The 22049-nt window shown below is 41.7% G+C and overlaps 1 protein-coding gene across 1 annotated transcript in view; it reads right to left on the bottom strand.

The window, feature by feature from the left end:
- Positions 1-21037, bottom strand: part of fam20ca (FAM20C golgi associated secretory pathway kinase a) — a 37564-nt gene extending 16527 nt beyond the window's left edge. Inside the window, exons 1-3 of the mRNA XM_058049022.1 lie at positions 20058-21037; positions 19425-19621; positions 13016-13094 (exon numbers count right to left, since the gene is read on the bottom strand). Of these exons, the coding sequence (XP_057905005.1) occupies positions 13016-13094; positions 19425-19621; positions 20058-20605 (824 nt within the window). The 5' untranslated portion in view covers positions 20606-21037. The remainder of the gene's footprint in view (positions 1-13015; positions 13095-19424; positions 19622-20057) is intronic.
- Positions 21038-22049: the final 1012 nt, after the last annotated feature.

The following is a 22049-nucleotide window of genomic DNA, read 5'->3' as shown; positions in this document are numbered from 1 at the left end:
TCTAGCCTGTTAACTGCCTTTCAACCCGTCGTCCAATTAAATATAATTGTGCAAATACGCAATGTTTTGTGTGGTGTTTTGTGAATCACACACGTCCCATAAATCAAATGTTCTGCTTTTCTTACATCTAAAAAAGGACACACTCAATTTGGATGTCTAGGATTCATCTCCTGGAGGTACATTTTTAGCATTCCAGACAAAAAGCAGCAGCAACATTCCTTGTGGGAAGCCTGGGAAATGACCCAGCCCACATTTGAGACTATATATAATAACATGGATGGGATGTCTGAGTAAGCAAAGCATGCAGAGCCGTAACGTAGACATGGTCAGGAGCCACAAAAAAACAAGTGCATTACATAAATATGAATCCTGTTGACACACGTAGGGATGCTTCGATTGATCGTAACCTCGTACTATTGGTGCGGTGTAGTATCCCATTTTAATGTCTTGGATAGTGCGCCCCCCCAGTCCCTCCCTCCTTCATACTGTGCAGGCATGCAGCAGCAAACCCAATATGTCTGCTGTTGTAGCACGTTAAGTGGCCTTAATTAAATTGGCAGGAGTATAGTAAGTTGTCGAGGCTGGCGGTGCCGCATCAGTCAAACAGCAGCTAACGCCGTCAACGCTAGGCAAAACTCGCTTGAATGTGTGTGACAGTCAGAAGTCTAACCAGGATATGAAAATAATTGAATTCATCAGACTAGATGACTAGCTTTTCTCAGCAGGGGAAGACAAAGACGCCAGGCTCGGCCGACTGCTCTCTCATTGGGAGCCCAGATATTTGCTACCTGGAAGTCCTGCCATGAAAATCTTTGTACTCTGGAAGGGTTTTATTATATCTTTTCAAGGGATAATATTATAGAAATAGATATAAAGTAGTCCATGATGCTACTTTATCTTGCTGCTCACTGGTGTTGCCAGCTATTTAGCCAAAAAAGGTCAGTAAGGATAATTCATAATGCCGCCTACAGAGAACATACTAACTCCTTATTTCTAAAATCACAAATACTTAAACTTGCTGATATAGTTCATCTTCAAACAGCTAAAATAATGCATAAGGCTAAAAATAACCGATTACCTAAAAATGTCATCCAATACTTCTCTACAAGGGAGGAGAAATACGATCTCAGGGAAGAACTACCTTTGAAACACTTCTATGCTAGGACTACGTTAAAAAGCCATAGCATTTCAGTATGTGGAATCAAACTATGGAATGGATTGAGTAAGACCCTCAAACAATGCACAACGATGAGCCAATTCAAGAAACAATACAAGCAGTTGATGTTTGCTAAATACAAGGATGAAGAGTCTTGAACCAGTCATGATGTGCTATACATATCACTATATTGACACTTACTATGGTACCCATTATGTCATTGGATGGTCATATCACCTCGTACTTTGGTATGTGACAAAAAACAAACAAACAAAAAAACCCCAAACTATATTAGGAAAGCAGGAAGTGAACAAATGTAACAGTTACTGATTGTAAAAGTACCAGATGGAGGGGTAGGATTTAATAAGCTTTGCTTCTTCCTACTCCTTTTGGACATGTATAACTGTGAACTGATTATGTGATGCATTCAATTGTAATCTGATGCATGTTCAAATGAAATAAAACCATCACCATTACCAATAATTGCTTTGTGTTGAGTGCTGTTCAGTGGATAGTAAGTATATAATATTATACAAGTTGTTTCATTTCTTTAGTATTGCTGCTTGACAATATGTTGGCAACTTTAATATAAACGTCTGCTGAAATGTAAAGTGTATACTCCCTTCAGTCAGACACTATATTTACACCTGCCAGAGAAATGTTACAATTAGTGGAAAATGTAGCTTTTCTCAACATTCCAAAAGTTAAAAGATGCATTATGACACAAAAAAGCTCACCTGAAGTCCGTGTTTTGCTTTTTCTGTAGGTTTTATGCCACATATCATGAGATACTAAGACAAAAAGTTCTACCTTGAATCTGATTATTTCAGTTCTAAATGCTTCCAAAGTGAAACAAATCAGGTCAACTAGCATCTGGAATGCTGCACTCCATTTTTAGGGTGTTAACATAATGAGTAATATAAAATATGTGACAGCTAGGTTTTAATTAGCATAGCACATAGCTTGAACTACATTCATTCTAGTATCATTAGCTTCTACACATCAACCTGACAGTGTATAACGTATTTATGAAGTACGATGACAATGATGAAAGAGCGATGGACGCATAGGAGGAAGAAGGGATGAATGGAAGAGAAAAAAAAAACCTCATCTTCCTCAGGAGTTGACCCAGTAAAACATTCATGAGAGATGTCTCCATGTGAAGTGCGCTAAGGGAGTTGAAAGCTTGGGACTCTAAAATAAGAAAAGTCTCTCTCTCTCTCTGAATCGGGAGTCTGCCTGTCACAAAGCAAGTCATCAGAGATTTGAGATGACACACGCTAAACTGTCGACCCCCCCCTTAAAAATCAAGAATAGACTGAGCTGAGACGAGGGTGAAGTCGACAAAAGAGAGACAATGACAGAGAAAGACCTCATTTTCTTTTGACAGCTGTAAAATAGAACAGAAGAATGTGTATATATAAAAAAATAACAATGGGATCACACAGGCGTGACTTGGGGTGGGGTCACACATGTTTGTTCATTTGGTCCCCAACTAACAAAACTAACCCTGAAACTCCACTTGATATGGTATGCTGGAGCCTATCCCAGCTGTCTTCAGGTGAGAGGCGGGGTACACCCTGGACTGGTCGCCAGCCAATCACAGGGCACATATAGACAAACAACCATTCACACTCACATTCATACCTATGGACAATTTGGAGTCGCCAATTAACCTAGCATGTTTTTGGAATGTGGGAGGAAAACGGAGTACCCGGAGAAAACTCACGCATTCACGGGGAGAACATGCAAACTCCACACAGAGATGGCCGAGGGTGGGATTGAACTCGGGTCTCCTAGCTGTGAGGCCTGCACGCTAACCACTCATCCGCTTTGCAGCCACGTGACCAACATAATATCTGAATATTTCGCCGGATATTCCATAATGATTCTGCTTCTCGGTTTGGTGTGTCACATGGTTCCGTGGGAGTATGTGTTCACAGCGCCACACATAGGTGTGCCTTGTGTATTATATCATTTTCACGTAGTTATCGGTTCCCATCTAGATGCAACTATTCCTCCGTGTGGACATCGTAAATGCATACAATATGTTCTTTACTGCACAGCCTTTAGTCTGCTGACCAAAATACTGAGGGACCTGCACCTGGTGCCGACCAAAAATCTTGTTTTTTTTAACATTTTTGTCCAGACAGTCCCAAACCACAACACAGCAAAGTTTGCCTGCACCACAATGACTACTAACTTTATTCTTTTATGTTTAAAAGAGGCTCTCCAACAAACACACACTCTTCTTCCTTCAAATCTATCCTGATTTCTCTCTCGAGCCACTTGTAAACAAAGCGCACCTGATCTCTAGAGCTTGTCATTGATTTGGACAGGCGGCTCAGACAAATTGCTTGATGTCCTGAGAAGCTAACTTTCACTTTCTCCGTTTGTTTTTCCTTAAGGCGTGTGATTGTTCTTCTGTGTGTCTGTGTGGGACTTGACTGAAGTGAAGAGGACAACGGCACATAAGAAGGAAGAAGGGTGTGATGGGGGTGCAAAAACAGTTTTTTTTATCATCTACCAGTAATGAAATATGATGTGTTGATTATTAGTTATACTATAACATGTTTGGACTTGCTTCCGAGGTAAAAGCAGCTCAATTTCATTTATTTTTATACCTGAAAATCAATTGATAACTGTGCTGGTTTGCTACCAGCTGCTTATAATTATCTGCATTGTAGTTCCCTTTGGACTTTTCCACATTAAAAAATAAAGACAATCCTTAACCAGGATGTAAAGTATTGGATAAAGTATAAAAATACTGATAAGCCATCAGCAAAGACCATGTTGTGAATGTGGTGTGCAGTCTGCAGACTCGCCGTCAACACCTCCTGTGTAATTCATCCTCAATCTATGATTGAGCGGCCACAGCTGTGGCGGCTTCGGCTTGGCTCATTGATGACTCCCAATTCTCCAGCACCACCCACCACTGAGTGGACAGAGGAGAGTGCTTGAACTCTGTCAACCCTGTAGGACTTTGTGAGACTGGGTGAGACAGCTGTGGTCAACACCTGTCTTCTGTAGCATCCAAGTCACCATACACACTCCAAGGTGAGTGGTGGCATTGTACTGCAGAACTCTGTTAGTACTGTAACTCACTTAGCTATGCTAGTGTTGCTTGATGTTATATTGTTATGTGAAATATGGCATCTAATACGTTGGAAAGTGCAGAGTTGCAGGGTATATGTAAAACGTAGATGCAGAATATGCACAAAAAAATGCACAATAGCACTACTGGGAGCCACACACTCTGTTGGAGACAGATGTGGACAAACAGCTTGTTAACATAAAACATATACATATACACAGAACAGTATTTTCCCAGAAGGACTTACTAAAAGCACTAGTAAACTGTCTAAATTCCAAATTTTACACACTTCCAATACACTAATGTTGGACCTGTAAGACACAAAATTGGGATGCAATTTATGCATCCGTAAATATGTTTTTAATGCCGCTTATTCTCACGAGGGTCGTGGGTATGCTGGAGCCTATCCCGGCTGTTCAGCTGGGTACACCCTGGACTGGTTACCAGCCAATCACAGAGCACATATGGACAAACAACCATTCACACTCACATTCATACCTATGGACAATTTGTCGCCAATTAACCTAGCATGTTTTTGGAATGTGGGAGGAACCCAGGTATTCCCGATTTCCTGACTTTATGGCCAACATGCTAACCACCGTGCGGCCTGTGTGACAACAGCATCCTTTAAAAGTATATTTTAGAAGCTTTTCGTGAAAAATAAGCACGCAAATAAAGCACAATATGGAAATAAACTATGTATTCCACCAGTTTTGGAATATTTGAGTTACATCATCTGTCACAAAACCTGCCCAATCAAGCCGTGCGAGAGGCGGGGTACACCCTGGACTGGTGGCCAGCCAATCACAGGGCACATATAGACAAACAACCATTCACACTCACATTCATACCTATGGACAATTTGGAGTCGCCAATTAACCTAGCATGTTTTTGGAATGTGGGAGGAAACCGGAGTACCCGGAGAAAAGCCACGCATGCACGGGGAGAACATGAAACTCTACACAGAGATGCCCAAGTGGAAAATCGAACCCAGGTCTTCCCGATCTTCACGTGCTAACCACTCGTCCATCGTGCAAATTCTGATATATAAATCACACCCACTAAACTTAGAGGAAAAAACAGATTTGTGCCTTCATTTCGAGGTAGCAAAGGCAGACTTTGAGCCGCATTAACATGAAATAATTACTGTTGCGGGACATGGCTGGTTGCTGTCATTCTCTCTCTCCCTGTTGCTGAAATAATCCTCTATGAAGTCACGTCACCATTCTAATATACTGCGACGCATTTGACAGTAGTCATAATTAAGAGAAAATAAGCCCTCCGCATGGCAAACGTTATGTTAGTGAGGTATATTAACCTTAATCTCACTCATTTGCACTAGGTTATGTTTACTTTGTCGCAGATCTTCCGCTTCATTCGGGAGGAGATGATGCAAAACGTGCTGTTGTGGTGTATGGAAGTGCTGCGTTACAACAGATACATGTCACGGTGTACAACTTGCTGCTTAGCCACATTTATATTGAGCTTTCCATCTCTTTCATTGCCTTGGTGCATTCTCAATTCTCAGATTCCTTCATCGTCTGCGTGTGCGACCTGAGCTTGTTGGTCACGTAAGCTTCGGTCAATTATTTTTTGTAATCAAGGTACTGGAATTATTTGAGGAATTGTTGCACCCCCATTGAACTCATCACACAGCAACTTAACACTCAAAATGTTCAACTAAAAATATAATAACATGTACCAATATGAGTTTGAAATTATTATTTTTTAATGATTTAATCAGTTGTAATGCTGCCTCTGTCCACCAGAGAGTCAGATGAGCCCCAAGGGAGGCGGATGTTATTGCAACGCCCTAATGAATGCATTGCTCAGATGGAATTAATAATGGGAAAACTCTAAAAGAGCTATTTCCCCCTATTTTAAAATCGTATTGGCACATTTGTATAATTGTTAGGTATAACTTTTGAGTATTAAGTTGCTCTGTGATGAATTTAGCGTAAGTTGTGAGATGACACCGTGAGTCATATTATGAATTATATTGTTATACTGTGACATATAGTGACATCCTGCAACTTTAATTGAGTTGAAAAGCTAGTTTTGAGTGCAGTGATGGCTCGTGATTGGCTCCTGCCAAAGAAAGAGCTACCTCAATGACTCGCAAGCGGCACAGTATTTTAACAATTTGTAGTCGTTCCGAAGTGAAGGAGATGTCACAAGATTAGAATTTAGTCATAAATTTGCTGCACTTTTACACAAGTAAAAAAATATAAATATAAATAAATATATAAAAACGGCATCAAGAAGCGACAGTTTGATCCTGGAACTATTTCCATTTCAATTACGCTCCATGGGGAAAAATTGCTATAAGCAACTGATTTTCTTTGATCTCAGAGGTTCCACTGTAATTTTCTCATGGGGGCTCTTTAAGAAAACACTTATAAAAGACCTCTATAAGAAGGAGTAAAAAAAAAAATCTTATAGGGCTTGGATATGACATAAGCTGCACTACGGTGAAGAATTCCTGAGGGGATTTGTGCATGTGTCTGTGTGGTGCATGCCATGAATGCATACATTTACATGCTATTAATTTACAGTTCACCCATATGTGTGTTATCCATGTAGCCTAACGTTTAGGTTCTTACTGCAGGGATTTTCCGCAGCTCAATGTGATGAATGTGATGCTATTATCTTCCCCTCGCTTTACATTTCATTGCCTTTCAATTTTTTCAGTCAACAAATGTGTGGCACGGCGTAACACTGACAGCTCAATCTGTGACTTTTTTGTGTACCAGCAGATGCTTGTTATTTGTGTCGTAAGTCCCTCACAATGCTGTGGTTGAAGATGATAAAACGGCAATTCTTCTCTTTCGATGTTCGCAGGCAGATGGAATTGAACACGAGTCCCACTTTTGTATTTACATGGAAGCATTTAAACCGCTTTATACAGGATATAATCAGAACTTTGTAGAATGAGAACGGGAATAGGAAGTCATGACAAAAAAATGACAAGGCACACTGCATCCATTCATTTTCTATGCCGCAGAAGTATGCTGGAGCCTATCCCAGCTGACTTCGAGCGAGAGGCGGGGTACACCCTGGACTGGTCACCAGCCAATCACAGGGCACATATAGACAAACAACGTTTTACACACACAATTTTACACACTTCCAATACACTAATGTTGGACCTGTAAGACATAAAATTGGGATGCAGCATCCATCCGTATATGTTTTCTATGCCGCTTATCCTCACGAGGGGCGTGGGTATGCTGGAGCCTATCCCAGCTGTCACTGGGGTGAGAGGCGGGGTACACCCTGGACTGGTCACCAGCCAATCACAGGGCACATATAGACAAACAACCATTCACACTCACATTCATACCTATGGACAATTTAGAGTTAACCTAGCATGTTTTTGGAAGTAACGTTCGACCTGCATTTTCCACACACCACAGACAAACTACAAATAGACTACAAATCCAATGTAATCCTTCCCACATATAAATAATACAACTGTTTAGGTTTTGGCTAGTGCTATAAGAGCCAAGCTTGTACATGCAGATGAGCTCCAACAGGAAGTCAGAATATAATGTCTTGCAGGATGCTGCAGGGTGGCCACGGCGTGATGATGTAACATATAATCACTCCAGTTACACAAACACATGAATATTTGATCTTGTGAGCCTTAAATAGCATGAAGAAGCAGTCTTGACCCCATAATAATATCCATTTGGCAAGATCTAATATTTGCATGCGGACGCCATACTCAGGATCTTGGCAGGGAGTGTGTAGGATGGGCACTAGGGACATGAGCCAGACAGACATGGAAGTCTGGCATGGAGTCTTTATACTGGGCTTAGAACAAGGATCCAGATGGACGGACTATAGTGCTGCTCCCCAAAAACCTTTTGGACGACTATATATATATCTATATATATCAATTGTTTTTTGGATATTCCTGCATCATTTTAGCAACAATAACAAAAGATAATATATATATATATCTTCATATAAAAGATACAGGCTGCACCGTGGTCGAGCGGTTAGCACGTAGACCTCACAGCTAGGAGATCCGAGTTCAATCCCACCCTCGGCTATTTCTGTGTGGAGTTTGCATGTTCTCCCCGTGCATGCGTGGGTTTTCTCCGGGTACTCCGGTTTCCTCCCACATTCCAAAAACATGCTAGGTTAATTGGCAACTCCAAATTGTCCATAGGTATGAATGTGAGTGTGAATGGTTGTTGTCTATATGTGCCCTGTGATTGGCTGGCCACCAGTCCAGGGTGTACCCCGCCTCTCGCCCGAAGACCCTTGTGAGGATAAGTGGTAGAAAATGAATGAATGAATGAATAAAATATATATATTTGAACACTTTGGCATTTCTTGTAATTATCATTTGTATACTAAAGAAAATATCATGATACTTTGTTATTCCAAGACGCTTCAGTGTACACTGCAATATGTATTCTAGGCCATATCTCCCATCCATAATGTACAGTATAGGAGAAAGTAGTTTGTCTGCTCAAAGTAGAACTGAAACATCATCCCTCTTTTGGAGCCCTCACTCTGAACTACTATAACCCACGCCGTACGCGTCTCCAATAAAAGTGGGACACACCGACAGTAAAACAAAGGTTATTTTTCATCATGTTCACTGTGATATTTTTATACCAGCGGCGCTCTCTGGGCTGTCTGATTTCTATCTTTTATTGTGGCAGTCAGAGAACCTGATTTCCTTATCATTTCTCAAGCGAAATAAAGAGCTGATAGTGATAGACATGTCACATTTCAGCAAGCACTTTATGACACTATATTCTCAAGGGGACAAGTCCTTTGACATGGAATGAGTAGTCAGTGTGCAGCTTGTATAGCTGGAGAGGTTGGTACTTGTGTGCATTTTGTGTTACCATGTTTTGGGTTAGGTTTCGTGGTTATGATGCACTCCCGTAATTGATTAAACTGTACAATAAACAACCGTGTATGCACACAATTAATAAATATGTAGTCACGCGTTGCCAGAAGGTGTCTTTGCCATCACAAGAATGGATCTAATACTATGGAAAGGACAGTGATAACTAAGCAGCATATTTGTCTCATGAGGAGACCGTCTCTCCTGCCCTTGCAACACCCCTTCCAGTGTGCAAGACAACAATAAGGATACAAGTAAGTATGAATGCGCCATTTATCATTGATAAATGCCTGGCAATGGCGATCGCCTGTGGCTCGAACTATTGCAGCCTGTAGCGGTCCCTTGGGTATCCTCCCTGGCTCCAAACAAACATGTCTGCAGTGTGAAATTTATTTGTGAGAGTGATGTAAAATTAGCATCCAACAGCACATGCCACAAAAATATCTTGCGGGGGTAGCACATTAAAAAGCTTTAATGCAGGGGTCTCAAACTCAATTTACCTGGGGGTCACTGGAGCTAGGGTCTGGGTGAGGCTGGGTGAACATAAAACAAAAAAAAAAAAGAAAAAAGTGTCTTCAATGCTTTTGCTTCTGCTCTACACTCCACTTTTTCAGTGCTTTGGTTCCAGTTTTCCACAAGAAAAGCTCTGAGAAAAGCAAGAAAAGCTCTTCTCAAATATCAAAAATTTTATTTACTACACAAAAAAATACATAAATCAAAATAAAGAAAAAAATCAATCAGTAATAAAAAAATAAAAAAATAATAAAACAGCAAATAAGAAAAACTTAAGAAACCACATATAGTTGGTGGGTGGAGAAATTATTTTGCTTCAGATTCAAATTAACAGTATTAACAGTTATTTAACCTTTAACATGAACATTAATGAAACTTAACCATTTTACCCAATTAGCAAGTTAGCATCGTTACATCTCGGAGCTGCGTCGTAACTTGCAAAATCGCGTCAATTGTGTCCGGTGTGTACAGTTTTAAGCTGTCATTTCTGGGTACATGATACCATACAGCATCCATATTAAAATCGCACAGGCCGCAATAACATGAAACTTTCATATCAAGGTGGGGGCCTCAAACTAGCGTCTCGCAGGCCAAACGCAGCCCGCGGGACGCGAGTTTGAGACCTCTGCTTTAATGAGTATGATGAGTTTGAGTCAAACGGCACCTAACACGGGCAAAATGCTAGCCAAGCGAATAACCCACAAAATAACTGAAATCGGAGCCCAGTTGGTTTCAGCTTGAGGTCACCAAAAGATGGCTGGATATTCTCCGTCAGCAGAATTCATGCCTCCATTTATCACAGCAAGTCTTCCAGGTCCTGAAGCAGCAAAAAAGCCCCAGACCATCACACTACCACCACCATATTTTACTGTCGATACGATGTTCTTTTTCTGAAATCTGGCGTTTTTGCCCAGTGTCTTTCTTATGGTGGAATCATGAACATTAGCCTTAACGAAGCCAAGTGAGGCCTGCAGTTTTTTGGATGTAGTTTTTGTGCGCTAAAGGGTAATCTTAGTTGGGCAGCCACTCCTGGGAAGGTTCTTCACTGTTCCATGTTTTCTATTTGTGAACAATAGCTCTCACTGCAGTGTGCTGGAGTCCCAAAGCTTTATAACCTTCAGGTGTAATAAAACAAGTTATGTTTTAACATTTTTCCTCCTTTAATAATAAAGTTTAATTTAAAAACTGCATTTTGTATTCAGTTGTACAATATTTTAATTTGGTTGATGATGATTTGACAAACATGCAAAAAATAAGAAAACACAGGGGACAAACACGTTTCCACACCACTGTATGCTCTCTTGAAATGTGTTCATGTCTAAATGAAGGTGATTTCATTGTTCCTTTTTCATATATAGCCAATAGCTGGGGTGCAGCCCACCATTTGTCATAGTATTGTCAAAATAGCGAGCAACACAAGGGTGTAGCAACATAATTGCTGTCATTTTAACACTGGTCCAAGTCTTTGTTCCGTGTTGTGTTCACATTTGAGTTCAAATGTTGAGTTCAACTGAACCGCACCACAGTTCACTTGCAGGTGGACTAAAACCCATCTATCAAGCGATCTCGGTCCACTTGCTTTTTGTAGCTGAACCAAACACGACACTCTTAAACCATACTCAGCACTACCTTTGCATCACTCCACAGTCAGAGTTGTTAGAAAAACACTATTTGTCTTTAACTCTCCTAGAATCCAACACTCTCCAGCGAGGCACTCATGTAGAAAACCATTCTGCATTTCACAGCCGTCAAAGGGAGCTTCTGAGCAATTACTTTTGATCACAGCCCAGTTGGCCCGGACGCTGTTTATCCGTGTTGGCGGGGGAATTCAACGGGACAGCAAAGAGAGACAGAGAGAACGGGTATTTCCTTTTCATGTGGAACGTGCCTTTGCTAGCACATACGTCTCCCCAAAGACAAGCGGTATGATGGCCCACTGCTCATGTTAATTAACACATAAGCCTGTTGAAGTTAATTAAAAAGCAGGCAGACATCAGAAGAAGATCACACAGAGTAGAGCTATCTATTGCGATGCATCAGAAGATGCGGATGAATCCTGTGAGATTTATTTTGAACATTAGAAGTAGTTTCAATGAAGCAAATGTACTTTTTTCTTTGTACGTTCAGCTTCAAAAACGGACATTCATTCATTCATTTTCTACCGCTTATTCTCACGAGGGTTGTGGGGGTGCTGGAGCCTGTCTTCGGGCGAGAGGCGGGGTACACCCTGGACTAGTCGCCAGCCAATCACAGGGCACATATAGACAAACAACCATTCACACTCACATTCATACCTATGGACAATTCGGAGTCGCCAATAAAGCTAGCATGGATGGGGAAAACTCACATGCAAACTCCACACATAGATGCCCAAATGGGGGAATCGAACCCAGGTCTCGTAGCTATGTGGCCTGCGCACTAACCACTCCTGCTCTGTGCAGCCGTAACATGTTCATTGTCTTTAAAATCAATGCATATAATCACCCATGGGGCTGCACGGTGGTTAGCACGCAGACCTCACAGCTAGGAAACAAGGGTTCAATTCCAGCCTCGGCCATCTGTGTGTGGAGTTTGCATGTTCTCCCCGTGCATGCGTGGGTTTTCTCCGGGTACTCCGGTTTCCTCCCACATTCCAAAAACATGCTAGGTTAATTGGCGACTCCAAATTGTCCATAGGTATGAATGTGAGTGTGAATGGTTGTTTGTCTATATGTGGCCTGTGATTGGCTGGCGACCAGTCCAGGGTGTACCCCGCCTCTCGCCCGAAGACAGCTGGGATAGGCTCCAGCACCCTTGCGACCCTCGTGAGGATAAGCGGTAGAAAATGAATGAATGTTTATATACATTTGGAATTGTTTTATGCAAGTAAAACTAAATGAAAAAAACTATAAAGACATGTTTGGCTTTTTGGAAAAATTAATTGGATTTACAGTATTTCTTATGGGAAAATTGATTTGGTTAGCATCCATTTCGGTGACAGGGTTGGGCCGGATTAATGACGCTAAACGAGGTTTCACTGTATTATGGACAAGCTCGTCAGTAAGAACTCGTCAACACTGTTGGTGGGTTGGGATAACCCAAACCCAGGGTGTACCCCGCCTCTCGCCCCAAGACAGCTGGGATAGGCACCCCCGCGACCCTCGTGAGGATAAGCAGTAGAAAATGAATGAATGAATAATCACCCATGCGTCTGCTTCTACTGCTGCATGAAGCATTGACATGACACTAACACATATCCATGTTATGTTGGATGATAAACATGAGATAAAGCCAACACAAAAAGCTCAGATTCGCCAATCCACACACCAATGAATCTCTTCTCTGGCCGAAGTTTTCCAAAAAACTAATAAAAATAAAAAATAAAAAAAACTTATGCACTTACTTCATAGGTTTGAACAGAGCCTGTCCGTAGTTCTGGAATGTCATGATCAGCTTTAGTTGGGTGCCTCCTGATTTCATAGCTGCAAAAGACAGAAATTGTGTACATATGTCAAAAAGCATGCAGATCTAAACTCTAAAAAGAGTTTTGCATGAATGTAATCACAAGGCAATCAAATCTGCTGACCACAATGAGCAATCAGAGTGTAATTGTGATATATTCTGGAAAAAGTATACTTGGGCAGGGAAAAAGACCAATAAAGCACCATGAGCAATGTTTTGACACAACAAAATAAAGTAGCACAGGCAGACATCTTTGTATTTATGATTAAAAGTGAAAGCGTATTCCTACTTTCCTACTTCTTTTCAGACGTTGAATTGTGCAACTATAATCATGTGATGTTGCTTAAACCTGTTAAGCGTGTCCAAAACAAATAAAACCAAGGCCATGACCAAATCACATGAAGGATATCAAATGGCACTGCCAATCACCATTTACACCTGAAGGCACCACAAACAGCAAAAAACAATAAAATATTGACAAAGTGCTCATCATTTTATTATGTTTATCTGTTTGGTTTAATAAAATCCAATACAAATGCTGTTTGATTTTTTAAAATGAATTCAACAATAAAATCATCTCGAACAGACGAGCCACCTTTGCTTTTGACAAATTAAACATTTAATCACAATCATAGCAATAATAAGCAATCTACTTCAGTCTCAGAAATAGGGTTCTTCTAAATGGCTGCCTATTTGGCTCTTAATGGACAGGCTTTGGGGGATTTGCTCATTTATTACAGCGCATTAACTCGAGCGTCTCACGGCACTGTGCTGCTGGCGAACTCCTGTATCCAAATAAAAGGCCCCCCCCCCGCGGAGAACCCACTTACTATCCCACCACCTAGCATGCATGAGCTGTCTTTTATTGTCTCTTCTCTCTCTTGCACACTTGGTTTGCAAGCACACTTCAGCCTTTTATTACAACTTCTTGGGTCCCAGAGGTCCAATCGCCACTGTCAATTTTCCCTCTCAGACAGATGTTCGCATTATGCATGTGCAGTTGCAGCCAAAATATTCATACCATAGCCAAATTGTGAGGTATTGGATGGAACGGTGCAACCACATAACATGCGTTTGTTGTACTATGTAACTGTTCATTCACATATAAGACAGTTGAGACAAAGACAATACACAACCTGGCCTGTACTTCTTTGGATAAAACATATAACATACTACATACATATAAAATCTAACCAGACAGTTTGTGTATTATGTCCAGTTAGCATTTGCTATCAAACATTATCATATATTAATTCATTCATTCATTCATTCAACAGCTTATCCTCATGAGGGTCGCAGGGGTGCTGGAGCCTATCCCAGCTGTCTTCGGGCAAGAGGCGGGTTACACCCTGGACTGGTCGCCAGCCAATCACAGGTCACATATAGACAAACAACCATTCACACTCACATTCATACCTATTGGAGTCGCCAATTAACCTAGCATGTTTTTGGAATGTGGGAGGAAACCGGAGTACCCGGAGAAAACCCACACATGCACGGGGAGAACATGTAAACTCCACACAGAGATGGCCGAGAGTGGAATCGAACTCGGGTCTCCTAGCTGTGAGGCCTGCGTGCTAACTACTCGTCCAGAATTGAAAATGATTATGCAGCCAAGGTCAAGGCAACATATTCAAAAAGGTTCGACAATTTATATATTTTTATACCTGTCTTTTACGTTATTTTGTGCGAGAGGCACACACAGGTAATGCTGTAACTTCACAATAGAAGAGATTATGTTTCGTGCAGTTTAAATGGCCACAACTTGGCATAAGTGCATTCTATAAGAGCTCAGCATCTCTCATGTAAAATAGCGCCCCGCAGCAACCATGAAATCAAAAAGCATAGAGCAGTGTAGCGTTCAAGAGGTTAAGCATTGAAGGGGTATTTTTTTGTGTTTCAAACGCATGCGTGCACAAACACAGTTCAGTTCCAAATGTCCATTTATCCACTATTTTATCTCGTTTCATCTTTCTTTTTGCATGTACCATGTTTATAGCAATAGAACATCATATTCTCAACTTGAAGTCTACATAACAATAATTATGTCTTTGTGATGCAACTGAACTGGCGACCCCGTCTCTTGCTTGAAGTCGATTCGCTCCTCAACTACCCATTACTTCTGGGTAAGTGTCTCAAGGCAATACATTTGAAAGTCCATCTTCTGAAAGGAGATTTGCAGTTCAAAGCATTCCAGTAAACAGTGCAGCAGACAGCAAACACTGCACATTAGGAATTACTTAAAGGGGAACTATTATGCTTTTTTCCACTTTTCTGAACAATAAATGTAGTTAGAATGTTGTATTCTCGTGTTAAACCATGCCAAAGGTTCAGATAATGAGGTTTGCGCATTTGGAAGTGAGTCCTGATAGAAATTTGGTATGGCTCAAAACACTCGGTTTCAGAAGGCGTGGTAAAACTGCCCCTTTGTGATGTCACAGAGAGGTGGACTTCCTTATATGGTTCATAATTAGGAAGCCCTTTGGGGCTTGCCCCGAGGAGGAATAATTTAAATTAAATACAGCTGGAATAGGTGCAGATTCTGGAGAACCTAAAAAAAAAAAAGCTGTGTCGGTTGTTGTGTGTAGCTGCTCTATAGGAGTCCACAAAATGAGCTTCTAAGTAAAAGTACCATTTTATAACCGCACTACAAAACAACAATAACCGGCACCTACAAATATTCTATTTACAGGATGTTGATGCCTCTGGGACCATACAGTCAACTTTGAAGAAAAGCCATGAGGTCAACTCACGAAGCAGATTTATTGAAGTCAGGTCAACTGGGATGATGCTCTTGTGTAGCTTCATTAAGTTTGAAGATTAAGCCCTGCCACAACAATGCATCCATAAACCCTGCCTGAAGTATGTTTGAACAATGCGATTGTAAGCCACGAGTGACCTCAATTCAATGCTCTGTGCTGCTCGCTTTATGTTTTTAATAAAATAAAAAGTACCTCGGCGGTGGAAAAATTCCCGCAAATCTCTGCTTATTGTTTCCCCGCTCGCATGCAACGACATGACATCAGCATTAGTAAACTTGGACAAGACACTCTCCAACAGCCCATCTGTTTTCATATTAGACAGATAATACATGTGTTTCTCTTGACCCATAATCCATCTTTCGCTACACAAATTAATCATGCCCTTCTGCTTCTTCTTCTCCTCCGAGCATCCCCCTTGCCCGCACCGTCACATCAGATTCACGCTTTACGCCGCAATGATAAATCCACCTGTGTCGCGTCACCAGAAGTGCGTGTATGATTTATGAGCCTCACCCAAGCCTGAACAAAAGGCCGCCTGTGCAGACAGAGACACTCCGGGGCAGAGAAAGCAACATTAACCCCTCCAGCCGGAGGAAATGCTGCAACTTTCTGTCTTTGCTTTACACTTTTGGCGAGACGGATAAGTGGTGCATAGGTGTAGAATTAATGTCAAATTAGGGGGTGAAGACGCTTTTCGTGCAAGCTTGCAGGCACTCGCTAGACTGCATTTTTACAGGCATGATTCAACACAAATGAATCATTTGTTAATTTTCTATACCGCTTATCTTCACGAGGGTCATGCTGGAACCTATCCCAGCTGTCTTCGGGCGAGAGGCGGGATACACCCTGGACTGGTCGCCAGTTTGGGATGGCTCAAAATGCTCGGTTTTAGTGGGCGTCGGAAAAGTGTTCTTTTGTGACGTCACACATGCCTAATTTTTAATTAATCGATTATAATGACCATCCACACCACATCCACAACATGAGACTTATGGAAGCAACTCAATCAATAATAGGTGTGTCAATTCCTTGTTTTTTGGTTAATTGGCTCCAGGAATGACCGTAATAAGTGAATTCCTGGTAAGTAAGATTTCTTTCTTTATAAATAACCAGTTTATTTCCTTCGAAATGTAGATTCCTAACATTATTAGAGCCTGCCAGACATACAATAGCACCCACATAGTTACCTGTAAACTGATATTACCATATAGAGTAGGTAAATCAGAGAAAATAACCAAATTAAGACATAAATTGTGCTTATGTGTGTTACAATTCATGTGTTTGGGATGTGTGACCGGGAAATCACATCAGGGGTGTAGTGTTAATCTTACATAATAATTTATTAGTGATGAGTACCTATATATTTTATCATAAAAATCAACTTTTAAAAAGTGAGGCATGTTGAAGAGAGAATATTATGCTCCTGGAAGTGAAATAAATCTAATAATAACAATACTTTTATTGCAAATCTGAAATAAAAAATCCACCATTGCAGAATGGCATAGAGGGGGAAGAGAAGCAAGAGGATGTCAAAATTAACTGGTATCCATCCATTTTCTATGCTAAGCCTATCCCAGCTGTCTTTGGGTGAGAGGCGGGGTGCATCCTGGACTGGGCGCACCCTGAGCTCACTAGTTAACAAACATGCTGCTGATTGTGTGGGACTTCTCACTGTTTCAGAGGACGACATTTCACCAGATACTCTGCAAATATTCTAAAATGAGGGACATCAAGCTTTAAGACATCAATTCATTATCTGCCACCTGAAATGCCAGCATTGCTACAACGTCCAGGGCCCGGGGCTTGTTCCTATTGCAAAATGTTTGGCGTAGACCAGGGGTGCTCATTAAGTCGATCGCGATCTACCGGTCGATCGCGGAGGTGGTACTGGTCGATCGCGGCGTGACATTAAAAAAATATCATCCCAGCATCAATGCCGTCACTTGATTGATATACAGGGCAGCCATTCAGATGACAACTGAATGTTGCCCTTCGGGTGACCAATCAAATCAAACAACGTCTCTAAGTGCAGCAGAACTTACGATGTCAGCCTATCAGCCATCCCCGTTACTTGATTGACATACAGGACAACCAATCAGATGACAACTGAATTTTGACCTTTAGGTCACCGCTCATGCGTAAACAACGATGCAAAGTGCTAAGCTAGTCGGCGAATTGCGTTAGATTTTAAGCCCTCGCTAAAGTTTATGGTCACTAAAATGAGTGAAGTAGCTGGACCAAGTAAAAAGGCAAAAAACATATCACTTCCATACGGAATGGGAGGTGGACTTTTTTTTCACAATGTCTTTTTCGAAGTGCGTTTGCCTCATATGCCATTCTACCATCGCAGTACCAAAGAAGGGAAATGTGGAGTAATGTGGAGGTAATTACAAAAAATGTTAATAGTTAATTATGTGTGTTTTGCAATATTGGCTCATTTGGTTATGTAAGGTACATCAACATACATTTTACGTACAAATAATCCTCAATACATTTGAAAATAAATAGATGTTTTGCATTTTTGTAGTGGGTAGATCATTTTGACTCGGTCATTTTAAAAGTAGCTCGCATGCTGAAAAAGTGTGAGCACCCCTGGCGTAGACGAACTAAGGGCTAAAAGTAGGGCCCTGTGATTTCCATGTTAATGGAATGGCGGGTGGTATTGTGGAACTGGCTGATATGGATGGGTGGAGCTCAGTGGCATTTGCAGCACCAAAATGGAGCACTTGACTTGCTCATGCTAGCCCACCTACATAGGTAATCTCGTATAATTTTTTTTTTTTTTTTTAGATCGGTTATCAGAGCCATGTGTAAATGTTATTGGATTATTGGTCATCACAATTATTGTGCACGCCTACAAAAAAAGTATATATAATTAATTAATTACTCGGACATTTTCGTCGGTGGCTGCACGGCAGACAAGTGGTTAGCGCGCAGGTCTCACAGATAGGAGACCAAGTAGTTCAATTTCACCCTCGGACATCTCTGTGTGGAGTTTGCATGTTCTCCCTGTGCATGCGTGGATTTTCTCCGGGTACTCCGGTTTCCTCCCACATTCCAAAAACATGCTAGGTTAACTGGCGACTCCAAATTGTCCATAGGTATGAATGTGAGTGTGAATGGTTGTTTGTCTATATGTGCCCTGTGATTGGCTGGCGACCAGTCCAGGGTGTACCCCGCCTCTCGCCCGAAGACAGCTGGGATAGGCTCCAGCACCCCCCGCGACCCTCGTGAGGAAAAAGCGGTAGAAAATGAATGAATGAATGAATGATTCACTAATAATAAAAGTCTTCTATAGCATAACACAGAGCTGAGATGCATGCTTTTTTTCTTGGCATATATTGGATTGCTTTTTAGCTTAAAATAAAATGAACACTTCCAAAATGTGTTTTTCCAGTATGTGGCCCTCGGTGGGAAAGTTCAGTCACCCCTAAAGACATCCCAAAACTTCCCCTCAATCCTTTCCAGCATTTCTCAAACCCAAGACGGATCGCTCATATACCTTTACTCAACAGTCTCCTGTAACTGTAACTTCTACCTCCTCTGACCAACAATGGCGTGACTATCAAGTGATCCCGAGAGACTCACCCACGCTGGTGATCTTCTGGTTCACCAAGTCCTTGAGCAAGGCATCCAGCACTGGATTGTGTCTGGCGTACAGCTCGTAGCGGTTGATCCCGATGTGGAATCGCAGCCAGTTTGGGTACGACTCCGCGGTCGCTTCGGCTACCGGTGAGTTCTCCTCCTCGTCGTCCTCCTCCTGGTCGTTGCCACCTTCATTGGGCCTGGAGGAAAGCGGATGATTGAGAGGAGAAGATACTGTTTGAATGAAGCACAATCTAATAATACAGCAGTATGATGAATCAGAAGTAGCATGACCGGAAAGAGGATGTCATGACAACAGGAGAAATGAATGCGTGCTACTATTACTACACTTTTATGACGCTTTCTTCTATTTTGCCATCAAACATCCTCACTTGCCACAGAGTAGAATGACTGCAACATAGAGTCTCATTTTATGTGTACATTAATACAATATAACCATTTCACCTTTGACCTAATATTTGCAATCCAAACATTTCCTGCTCAGACAAAGAAAATGAAGGGCATAAAGACCAACTACGCCCCAGATTAAACTGTTTTTAAATTAAATTTTGACATTTGATAGATGTACAATAGTAATGTAGGTACAGTAGATAGAAAGATATAGTTGATAAATACCATTCTTGGTTGCCAGTTGCTCTGGGATAAAATCTGATGTCAGTGTTGACATTAAATAAAGTGTCCCCGTCCGTAAGACCCGGAAGTCCAATCTTGTACAAAGGATGCTGAAAGAGAGCCGACAGTCGCGATGCAACGGCTCCATTCACCGCCCGACCCCCGTTCGCCTCTCCAATCAGCGGCTTGTGGTCCTCAGCCTTCCCGCCTGACACTCCCAACCTCCGGGGAGCCTCCACTTTGTCCCCGACGGCGGTGCTCTTTTCCGGTGACGTGTGGTTCGAGTTGGGCTCGCTGCTGAAATCCTGCAGGATTCTCAGCGTGTGTTTGTTGGGCCAAGAACCGGCTTCGGCCCCCGACCTGGCGCGCTGCTTAGCCCAGCCTTGCGACTCCGCGCCGGCGTGGTGGGCGCACTGGCAGCCGCTATCCGCGCCGTCCGTTCCCGATGCTCTCTTCTCCAGTTTGGGCAACAAGTCTATCATAATGTGCACGGTGCATGCCACCAAAAACACCATGAGGAGTAAGAGTCTGAATTTACGAAACATGATCATCTTTTTGATGTGTTTTGTGTGTGTGTGCACACAAAAGCTTCACCTTGCAGCAGCTTAAATGTTAAAAAAGTCCAGCGTGTGCTCCTTTTTTTCTTATTTGAACGAAAATAGTCCAAAGAGTTCATGGACATCGTGAATGGTCACATCTTCATCCATTGTGCAAGTTAAAAGTCAAATAATCATTTAAAAAAAGAAAAAATATATGTAAATATACCGATATAGTCCACACAATGAAAGCTGGCAGTTGTTTTGGATAAAAAATAAGATATTCCTTGATGATAAAGCCAAAAAAATGGTGATCCGTTTGGGTGCCACCTGGCCGGAATCAGCGACGCGGAGCCCAGCCGACAGGTGCGAGCATCCCGGCCATCGCTGGAGGTCTTCCCGCTGCCTTGTCTCTCCTCCAAGTGTGCATCCTCCGTGGGTGTGTGCAATAATACAATCGAAGCCCGGTGGAGTCCAGCCTCGGTGGCGTCATGAGGAAGCGATTGGCTGCACAACATGCAAGCAGCACTTGTGACATGCACGTCGGAGCTTGCAGACAGGAAACCCTGAAAGGGTGCAACGCCACCATTCGCCACCGGGGAGCGCTAATAAGACCAGGAGTGAATTTACAAGGAGGTGAAGATACAGTACTGTATAAAGTACTGTATATCCGCTTGTTTCCTTTGCAGTGGACAGCGTTAATAGTGCCATATAATGATTATTTCATCCATGATCTTTTCTCAGTTTACCTTTACTTGCCTATATGTTATATATAGTATTCCATTTTACAGCTGTCTAACACGGAAGTTGAATTTTTGTTGGTTGTGCAATTAGTACTTGGAATAGCTCAAAACGCTCAGTTTTAGAGGGCTTCGCAAAACTGTTCTTTTGTGATGTCACACATGCCTATTTTTTTTAACAATCGCTTAATCGATTATAATGACCATCCACACCACATCCACAACAAGTGACTTATGGAAGCAACTCAATCAATAATATGTGTGTTAATCCCTTGTTTTTTTGGTTAATTGGCTCCAGGAATGACCGTAATAAGTGAATCCCTAGTAATTAAGATTTCTTTCTTTATAAATAACCACTTTATGTCCTTTTTAAATGTGGATTCCTAACATTATTAGAGCCTGCTAGACATGAAATAGCACCCACATAGTCACCTGTAAGCTGATATTATCCAATACAGTAGATAAATCAGAGAAAATAACCAAATTAAGACATAAATGGTGCTTACGTGTGTTGCAATAAATGTTTTCATACATGCAAGATGTATTTCATCGCCTTAGTTACACACATGCATTTCTGCATTATTGGTGAAGTTGTTGCATCCACCACCCTCATCATTTTATATGAAAAGGTAGTAGCAATCGGTCCTCATGTCCACCGTGGAAGACATTGGAAAAATATGTTCAATATTTGTTGGCAAGCTTAAATAGACACAAGGAAA

The sequence above is a fragment of the Doryrhamphus excisus genome, chromosome 15 (assembly GCF_030265055.1).
Source record: "Doryrhamphus excisus isolate RoL2022-K1 chromosome 15, RoL_Dexc_1.0, whole genome shotgun sequence".
NCBI lineage: Eukaryota > Metazoa > Chordata > Actinopteri > Syngnathiformes > Syngnathidae > Doryrhamphus > Doryrhamphus excisus.
The sequence above is the reverse complement of the archived record's forward strand: the minus strand, read 5'-3'. Positions and strand labels throughout refer to the sequence as shown.